Source organism: Astyanax mexicanus, chromosome 3, assembly GCF_023375975.1.
Source record: "Astyanax mexicanus isolate ESR-SI-001 chromosome 3, AstMex3_surface, whole genome shotgun sequence".
NCBI classification, from domain to species: Eukaryota; Metazoa; Chordata; class Actinopteri; order Characiformes; family Acestrorhamphidae; genus Astyanax; species Astyanax mexicanus.
Window position 1 is genome coordinate 40,223,548 of NC_064410.1, and position 9,975 is coordinate 40,233,522.

The 9,975-nt window shown below is 38.0% G+C and overlaps 1 protein-coding gene across 1 annotated transcript; it reads left to right on the forward strand.

The window, feature by feature from the left end:
• The first annotated feature begins 1,201 nt into the window (after positions 1 to 1,201).
• Positions 1,202 to 9,812, forward strand: c3h6orf136 (chromosome 3 C6orf136 homolog). Its single transcript, XM_007249398.4, has 7 exons — positions 1,202 to 1,403; positions 2,748 to 2,986; positions 4,465 to 5,145; positions 5,259 to 5,347; positions 5,443 to 5,643; positions 5,889 to 5,958; positions 6,987 to 9,812. The coding sequence occupies exons 2-7, from the start codon at positions 2,888 to 2,890 to the stop codon at positions 7,128 to 7,130; spliced, it is 1,284 nt and encodes a 427-aa protein (XP_007249460.3). The 5' UTR covers positions 1,202 to 1,403; positions 2,748 to 2,887; the 3' UTR covers positions 7,131 to 9,812.
• Positions 9,813 to 9,975: the final 163 nt, after the last annotated feature.

Sequence of the window (9,975 nt, forward strand, 5' to 3'; positions counted from 1 at the left end):
AGGACCTGCAGCCTCTCCTAATCAGAAAACTAGGGTGTAAAAATATTCCTGTAAAAGTTGTGGGAAAAAATCTGTGAATCCAGTGTGAATTTGTGAAAAACAATTTAAAATAATTACTCTAGTAATAAGATAACCATTTTTTTCTTTTTCTATTTGTACTTTGTTACTTGACACTGGTGTTATTTTAGGCTAATGCATTTTCCAGTGGTTGATAAACAACAATAAACAGTCAAAGTTAAGATCTTATTATAAGAATACTATTATAAAAACTGCTCCAAAAAAGTTAATAAAAACAATAAGGAACTGCTATTAAGTCTTGCTGTAGAGGTAGATAACATGATAAAGGTAGAGACAGGAGTGTTGTCCATGAACTTTTATCAGTGGAGGATGGTTTTCAGGGCTGACCTAAAGGAGATTTTTTGCAGTTATCTAACTAGTTAGCATAGTTACCTGCTTCACCCAGCATTGCTCCTGTGGTGTTCGATAGCAACTTCTCCCAGTATGGCTTTATACTTAGTGGGTAAATCATATGGGCTAAATACATAGGTAAACGTGCATTAGTTGATAAGCTGAAAGATACAGAACTGACATTTGAAGTTAGAGTAACATACTTGTGTACTGTAGCTGATATTTGAAGATTTTACACAAAAATAACTTGGGTTATGTAGGGTTACACAGTCTGATTGAATAAAAATGATACTTTTTATAATTGCATAATATTACATATAGCTCTGGAAAAAAAGAGAAAAAAATAAGAGATTATGAGTTTTTTGTCTTTGGTTTTGACAAACTAAAAACCTCTGGAATAGAATCAAGAGGAAGATGGATGATCACAATCTATCAAACCAAGCTGAACTGCTTAATTTTTTTGCACCAGGAGTGGCATAAAGTTATCCAAAAGCAGTGTGTAAGACTGGTTGAGGACAACATGCCATCTGCATGAAAAGTGTGAATAAAAACAAATATTGATTTCTGAACTAAAACCTTCTGATTATGAACTTGTTTTCTTAGCATTATTTGAGGTCTGAAAGTTCTGCATCTTTTTTGTTATTTCAGTCAGAGAAACGGATTCAGAGACTGAGGTGGTCTCTTAGTTTTTTCCAGAGTTGTATTTACATGAAATAAAAATTGATACCAATGTTGTTACATATTGCACTTTTATTTTGAAGTGCCTGGCCGGACACTGTTCTAGAATGGCCCGGAGCGCAGAGCGCATGCGTAGGAACGGCGCGGTGAAGGGCATTAGAAGCGAATGAGACATTAGTGAAACGTTGGGATCGCAGTGTGTTTTAACGGTAACACGGTTCAGTGTGAGCGCTGCAGGTCGGGTGTACTGGGCCCAGGCGGGGTTTAAGCAGTGTCTCGCAGGGCTGCAGTCCTCGCCGTAACATCCCCATCAGCAGGTCTGTGGTTCTTCGTGGTTTGGGAGGGGAAGCTAGGCTAGTGGGTTTAGTTGCTAGCCGGTAGTGTCAGTCAGAGCTGCAGGTATGGAGCTAACGCCGCCGATAGGTTAGCTCCTGGAGAGGTTAGCTTAGCTAACAGCTAACTAGGTTAACTATTTAACTGACTACACGGCAGTTATATATAGACTCAGTTCTGACAGAGTGCTGTTTATTTACTGGTTTGCCTTACTGTTAACCGCAGTCAGATAATTAACCTAAGTTAGCTAAATAGAGAAATGGTTTGATAAAAACCTTAACTAAACCTAGCTAAGGCTCGTTAAGTTATTTGGTATTAGTTAAAGAGACAACGTAACGTTGTCCCTGAAATGTCAAGGTAGAATACTCAATGTTTAGTTGTTCATTAGATTTACATTGGACGTTTTAGTTCAAATCATATATATTTTTTCATGTTTCTAAATATTGTCTTATTGTTTCACATATTCACTCGTAGGCTCTTCATAGTTTTGTATAGGGTTTCCTCATGTCAACACTTAGCCTAATCGAGCTTTTTCCCTTTTACAAACGTGCTGCTGCCACTCAAAGTGGGCAGGTCATGTGCTATACTGACTCTTACTGGTTTCCTAAAACAAGAGACATAGCTGCTGTGTTGCATAGATTATACATTTTGTTTTCTGTAGCTTTGTCAGTAATTGTAATACATTTTAATTCTTCTTTGCATACAGCTCTGGAAAAAAAATTGAGACCACTTTAGTTTCTGAACCAGTTTCTCTGATTTTGCTGTTTATAGGTATATGTTTAGGTACAATTAACATTGTTGTTTTATTCTATTAACTACAGATAACATTTCTTGCAAATTCCAAATAGAAATATTGTCGTTTAAAGCATGTATTTGCAGAAAATGAGAAATCCTTAAAATTAACAAAAAAAGACACAGAGCTTTTAGACCTTAAATAATGCAAAGAAACCAAGTTCATATTCATAAAGTTCATAAATCAATATTTGGTGCAGCAACCCTGGTTAACTGTTAATCACAGTTTTCTGTCTTCTCCATAAGTCTTACACAGTGCTTTTTTATGCCACTCCTGGTGCATACATTTAAGCAGTTCAGCTTGGTTTGATGGCTCGTGATCATCCATCTTCCTCTTGATTATAATCCAGAGGTTTTCATTTTGGTAAAATCAAAGAAACTCATCATTTTAAGTGGTCTTTTATTTTGTTTTCCAGAGCTGTATTTAAAAAAAGCACTTCAGCTATATCTCAGATCTTAGGCATGGCCTATGTGTATTTTAATGCTGTATTACAGAAAAATGTTTTGATCTTATAATTATTTTTTTCTTCCTAAAGGCTTAGAGTGGACTGCAGAAGAACTGGAACAAAGGATAGATTTTCACTGGATGGAAAAATAGTCCTTTCTATCGATTTGCTTGATTATGCCAGTTCACTGATAATATAAACCATTGAAGTTCCCCAGCACCCTGACCTGAATGGCTGTGTGCAGAGGGGGTGTCTCCCTTTGGGTGGGTTGCATTAGAAGCCATGGAGGAAGGCAGCACTTAAGGAAGCAGAGCTGGAGTGTATGGCAGGTAGGCAGACTTCTTAATAAACTACAAGTCTTTACGGATTTTTGTATCTAGTTTCCAAGCTTACACAATCACTCACTGCACTCATGCTGCACGCCTGTTAGCCTATACAACTATTGATACAATATTGGTACTCAAAAATTCAATACACACAATGACTGTGAATCTTCATCCTTTAACACACATTGTCCCATGTATTCTGCATGCAACTGCAAATACATTACTGTGATATCCATGCTGTGGCTGTTCAGTACAATTAAAAATACAGATAAACCACTAAAATATATGTATAATTAGGCTGCAAAGAATGATCCTTTACTTTAATTTGTCAGTGACTATTTCTGCCATCTGCTCAGTCACTGCCTCCTGTAAGAATGGCTGCTGTTCTGATGTAGGTATTACCTAACCTGCTCAAGTCTTACTCTGTTGTCCAGTCTATACTTTAACATAACTCTAGTTCACATAGCAAATTAAATTATGGCCAACAAAACTTATAAAACGAAAACTGAGCTTCTGTTCCCAGCACATTGTGTAGTGCAGTGCGATTACAAAAGATTAGTAGACACTGAAATTTGGAGGCTACACATTTTTTATAATCAATGTTGTTGATTATGTCAACTATTCTTTGCGGGTAGGCATAGGGGAAATTTTAGCTTCTTAGATGCGTCTCAATTCGGATGTGGACAATTCTGAATTAGTTTACAAATAACAATATATTTTCTAGACAATAGCTTTAACTAAGAATGTAGTGATGACTAATGCAAAATGCTGAACTCAAAGTGTAGAGCCCAGACACATACCAGGGATGCAAGATGAGAAACAAACCTGACCGGCACAAACTAAACGCTGCCTGGTTTGGTTCACAGTATGTTTGTTAGTGTTATTCCCCGATGTGTATTGGTGATCAAACACAGCTCTGTGTATACATTACATATACATTACACTGGTTCATGTAGCTGGTTTTAAAATTACCCTAATAACATTGTAGATTTTTCTATTATTCATTTGATTAATTGGAATAACTAAGCTTTTTTTTCAAGTTAATAGAAATAGTGTCAAAAGGCCTATTTAATAGCAGGATTCCTTACGGATCATAACAGAAGAAAAAGCTGCATCAAAATGCATTGATAATTGTTGTATAATCACATTGCAGACCCCTGAATTATAATCGAATCAAATCATAAGGTCCTGCATATAATAGCTTAATGATGTGTGTAGATTTACTTGTCATTTTGGATAGTAAGTAAAGTCACTATGTACGTAATAAATTGTAGAAGTCTCCTGGTTCATATCACAATTGTTACTGTTGTGGAGTTTATTTGCAGTGCACAATTATCAATTGTTGGTTAAATAATCGCATCCAACAATTTAATATTTTAAGGATGGAAACTTATTTTCTTCCTGGTTTGAAATGTAATTTTAACAGTTGTTTTAGCAGGCAGGTCTCTAATCTTATTATTGCTTTTTGTTTTTCTATGCAGCCAGTTGACTCACACTTGAATGACCCCTGTAGAGTCCTCAGCAGCGCATCTTGGGCTTTGGCACCCCCGAACAGTCTACGTTATCAATCTGTTAAGAAAACGTCCCTTTCTCATCCCTTCCACCATGCCTGCCAGCCACGCAGCGACAGAGCACACAGGCTAGAAGGAGAATTTGAGGAGACCCTTAGCCTCTGTGTGCTTTTCAAACCCAACGAGACAGATGAGCAGCACACCCTGGTTGAGGTGCCCCTGTTTGGCCAAGTTAAGTTGGGAGATTACCTGAATTTGCAAACCAGCAAGCCTACTGACTTTGTTTTCCCATTAACAACTGTTGACGGGAGGAGAGAAGATGACATTAGCATTATCGGAGTGCCTTGGACTGAGAAAGGGTTCGAGCAGAGGGCGAGAGGCTCGTTCAGGAGTTTGTTTGAGACTGAAGGATGTCCAGCTCCGTTCATTTTGGGCTCTCATTTTTATTGCTTTCACTGTCCTCCAATGGAGCCTGTGCATGTGGCTGGAGATAGGTTGAGGATTGAACATGAAGAGCAAGCCTGCTCTCTAATATCCTCTACCTCTCTGTGCAGTCATGCAGAGACAGAAGGTATGGACAGAGTTCCCAGTGAGAGAGACATGGAAAATGAGGAAAAACTCTCTCTTATGTGTGAAAGACTTAGAAATGAGGTAATTAAAAAAATATTCTGGTTTGATTTAACTGATTATTACTGTCTTTGTCATTGTTAAGCCTTAGTGTCATGTTTGAATTGCTATTTAATTTTTTAACTTTTGTGTTTCAGCTTCCTCGATTTTTTGTAAAGAACCACGACTACAGTATGTATTCCAATGACCTTGAATTTCTCAATGGTCTGCTCAACACCAAGACAAGGTGGGTGTAATTATGATTTAGTTACTTGATTGATTGATCTATTGTTTGGTATGCACTTGTGAATTTGGGCCATCATCTTCTTTGTGCCTGTTTAGAGGTCGTGTAGCGTACCAGCTGTTCCTCTCACTCTGGCGGTTGCTGTGTCTGTGCTATTATGCGGAGGCGCGGATAGAGGTGCTGAAGCTAACGAAGCACCCAGAGGACAACTCTATCAAAGCACGCTGGAGGATCAATGGTCTGCCCTTCCACACGCTATTGCTCCGCTTTTACAAAAGGGATAAGACCCAGCTTTACAGGTACGGGGAGCAACACGCATATTCCTGAATTTTCACTCTTGTATGTGGATGTGTTGGACATAATTATTATGTAGGTTTACGTTTTGAGTTGATGTTCTATGACTGCAAATGGTCTATATGACATATACATACTTTAACAGACCTACTAAACATGGCAGCCTGGGCCCTCTAGATCATAATTGCCCACCATTGGTCTAAAGATGTCACCTGAATGTGTCTGTTTTTTTTGTTTGTTTGTTTAACAGGACCTATGATGCATTCTCTACCTTCTATTTGGGCTCTGATGGACTAATACATTGTCATAAAGTGGAAAAGGTAAGAGCACCTTCTGTACACTTGTGTAAATCATTAGAAGACTTTAGACCATAGGTCGGCAATAGGCGGCCCGCGGGCCAGATGCGGCCCGCAAGCAAGAAACATCTGGCCCGTGAGGTTGAACTATAATGAAAAAAAAAAATCGGACTGTCCGTCTCAAAAATGCTCTTTATTTAGAAACTTAATTTTCCAAAACAGAAAAATTTATTAAAGATTTTTTGATAGAGCCACGGGCTGTTAGATAACTGCTAGCTTCTTTATTCTGTTATTTTTATTTATTATTCGTTTGTTTTTTTTATTTAACAAACAGGTATATCATTAATAGCGCCCCCAATGGTCAGTCCACAGATTTCACCCACATCAGCCCACTTGAATGTCTGCTTGTCATTTTAAGAGCGCCCTCCCGCCACCGCTCCCGCCACCGCGCCCGCCAATCCCCCCCCAAGTGCTTGTGGCCCGCCATGTAATGGCTTGGAAAAAATCTGGCCCGCGGCCAAACTTAATTGCCGACCCCTGCTTTAGACCATCACAACCAGCACAACACAACACGCTAACAGCTTCTTTCCCAGAGTCTCCAACCTCACTTATTCACTCACTTGCACTTTGCTTATTTGGACAGCTGTACAGATGTTCTTTTGTAAAGTAAACATTATCTACAACTTTCTTTAAACAATATTTAACATAAACCAACCTCAATAATTTTTGGATGCAGTAATATTCATATGTGTACAGTTCTGATTTAGATTTTTTTCTATTGCTTTTCAGTGCTCTTTATTCCTTGGTACTTTTAGCTATAATTTTATTCTATTTATTGTTTATTGTACCTTCTTTTGTAGTGCAATGTTTGTCAATAGATTGTGTTACTGTTACATGTCATACATGTGTTGCTATCACCAAGCCAAATTCCCTGTATGTGTAACATACTTGGCTAAATCAAGTGATTTTATTTATCACAGAATAGAACAGAAATGCTGAATCATGGCAGTTGTTGTTACCATTTTCTTTTCTTTCTTTTTTTCGTCTTTCAGGTAATGCAAGCTCAGCCTCCTGTGCTCCCCAAAGTGACTTCACTGCTGGCAGGGGTCCTGGTGGCCCTGGGTGTTCAGGAGCACCGACCTGCCCTTAATCTGCTTCCACTATTCCTCTCCTCCTTCAAACAGGGCCGAGACTGAGGAACATTGCACAGGAAGAGCTGTGTGTGAATGTGTGTGGGTATGGGAGCATGTATTTCTGGTGTCAAAGAGAGAGAGAGAGAGAGAGAGAGAGAGAAAGCGAGAGCAAATCATAAATTTAGTCAGGAAAAAGAACATAAGGTGAGGCTCACAGCCAAGGATAAGAAGATTAATGTTTACAGCTTTAATGAAATAGGAGGCTACACCATATCATTGTCTACTCTTTCCTGTTTAACATTATTTAAAGAGATACTGTGCTGTTTCAACCCAAAGTTCTGTAGTAGCAGCATGCCAGCCAGTCCGCAGAAAGATCATCAGTTTGAAGTTTCCAGCAGTGGCCATGTGTGACATTTCTCTTGCCCCACTTTCTTTTGTTCTGTTTAATGGAAAGTTGAAACACAACCATGTACTTCTAGAATGTTTTCAGTTCAGGAAGATGAATGCAGGCATTGAGGGTTTACATGCATCCTTTATGAGAGTCAGCTGACAACAAGCACACACATTTTAAACACACTGTGTTACACTGTAATAAATGCTTATGGGGAGAGATAAAGCACATTAACACAAGCTTGCCAGAACAATTAGTTGCATACAGTACTGTGCAGAATCTTTGATCCCATCCCACCTGGTCATTTCATCCAAATTAAGTAATAGGATGGTATATGGAATAGGCCAAAACACATACAAAAGTGTAAACACAACCAAAACAAACAGCAAAAAAATTGGATTGCCAAATTACTGCATGAGATGGTCTAAGATGTATTTAAGCTATAATAAAGCAATGTAAACACATCATGTCTCAAATCATGCACAAATTAAGATACTGAAAGTGACCAGGTGTGAGAACAGGATCTTGGGTACCTATAAAAAGTCCTTTCTCTACAAACAAAACAAATAAAAATAAATATAAAAGTAGTTCAACCATTTACAAACATTTCCATGTGGCAGCCAGGTATTACGTGTAGTTATTACCTTGTCATCAATTGGCTGGTTCAGGTAATTAATACTTTATTTTAAGTTAGACCTGGAGTGCTGCTGGAGGTGAATTTAAAGAAACTATGCAATGTCTGAGAGTGCAATGAAGAGAAATCTGGAGCCAGGCCTTGATTCTTGTTACTTATTACTACATTTATGGCTAATTGTAATCTGTATGTGTAATATAGTATCATGCAATTCTACACACACTACCCAGTTAAATGATTTTGCGTAGGTGCCTAAAACCTTTGCACAGTTCTGTATGTATGCATCATCAGCTTAGTCTATATCTTTTACATCTTCCTAACCTGTAACAAGCCTTGTGGAATGAAAATTTAGGGGTCCAGGAGCAAATCAGATCGATAATTAGAGCAGTACAGAAGCATGAATTATTTACTCTCTTTCTCCTTTGCGTGTGGGGCATGCCACCAGTCAGGCATGTCCTTTAATTCCACATTTATATCCTTGCAGCAGCGCTGAAATGACTGACAGGAGGATTGCTCCAAAATGCACATAGAACAACACATTGTGATGAGAAAATCTAGTTCACTCACTCCAGTTCAGCTATGGAAATGTGTGCTTTGGGGTGAAATTCACCTGTTTAACAGTTAAGACTGGTTTGATTTACAGTAAGAAAGAAAAGCTCAGGTTCATTTGTTATGTTTAGCAAAGCTGAACTGTCTGCATTGACATTTGTTGCACATTTAATTAACATAAAAAAACAGTTATATATGAGCCAATTCCTTTTCAGCGCACAAACCAGTCGTGTGATTTCAGCTGTGGTTCAAGTACAAATGTAATATATAGACTAGTACCTGTACATTTAAATGGCCCTGCTATAAAGACCTGCTGTACATAGCCTGAAGTATTTCTGTTCTTTTGATCTCTTACAGTAATTGTTTTAGATTAGTTCAGATAGGGGTTTAAGTTCCACAGTTCAAAGACAGAAGGTGAGGGCTTGTGGGTCTTATTACAGTGTAATGGCTCAGTTATGCCTTTATAGTGCTTTATAACACTGTTGATGTCAGCCCCTAGTAACCCCTTTCTGTTTTCTGTTCATATTTGTCACCAGTTCTTCTTAACAGATGCCTTGGTACAGATTTATCAACCCAGAGAGAATGCAGTCAAGACTTTGATTCTTGAAAAGTAACACAATATGTGATGCCAAAGTAGCCTGTGAGTTTGGCGGGGTTTAAACCCCAGTCAGGACAAGAAGTGGCTACCTTTACCCTAACCTAATTGGTTCTGTCTTATGTTAAACCATCATTAATGATTCACAATCCAAGATACATCATCCAGCAAGGCATATAATATCTAAACATATCCTTTAACTCTATGAAACGGACAAAAGAAACTATGTTGTTTTATCTCTATTGTTTTAAAAGAAATAATCAAAATGTCCCTTTATTGTTTTGTTGAAAGTCGTAATTTTGTTAAAGAGAAGAAAACATCCATGGCTGTCTAGTTCATCATTTCATTGACTACATCCTACTGCTTGGACATTTTCTTTGGCAATAAGGCATTAAAAGCTGTTTCACAGTCTGCTCTATAGATAAACCAGATGATGTCACATACAGATAAATAAGAAAAAAGATGTTCTGCTGAATCCTTGGTCTGGTGCCATGATGTTTATTTATTTGCTGTCAGTAACTCAAATTCTGGTATGAACATGTGTGTGAGTAATAAAGTATACACAGATACTGTTTACTACGTTCTCAGTCATGATTCATTGACTAGTGTTAAAGCAGCATTTGACAGATGTCAGTCAGTATATTTATTATCCATTTAAAGAGAAATTGTATGAAAATAAGCACATGCTTAAACCAGTGTTTCTCGCGTCCTGAAGGATCACTAACCTCGACAAAAAAAA

Bases quoted from the DNA above. Each gene is read 5' to 3' on its own strand.
- c3h6orf136 (XM_007249398.4), top strand. From the start codon at position 2,888: ATGGCTGTGTGCAGAGGGGGTGTCTCCCTTTGGGTGGGTTGCATTAGA. The intron at 5,146-5,258 runs GTAATTAAAAAA...TTTGTGTTTCAG, and splicing joins GTGAAAGACTTAGAAATGAG to CTTCCTCGATTTTTTGTAAA. The intron at 5,959-6,986 runs GTAAGAGCACCT...TTCGTCTTTCAG, and splicing joins ATTGTCATAAAGTGGAAAAG to GTAATGCAAGCTCAGCCTCC.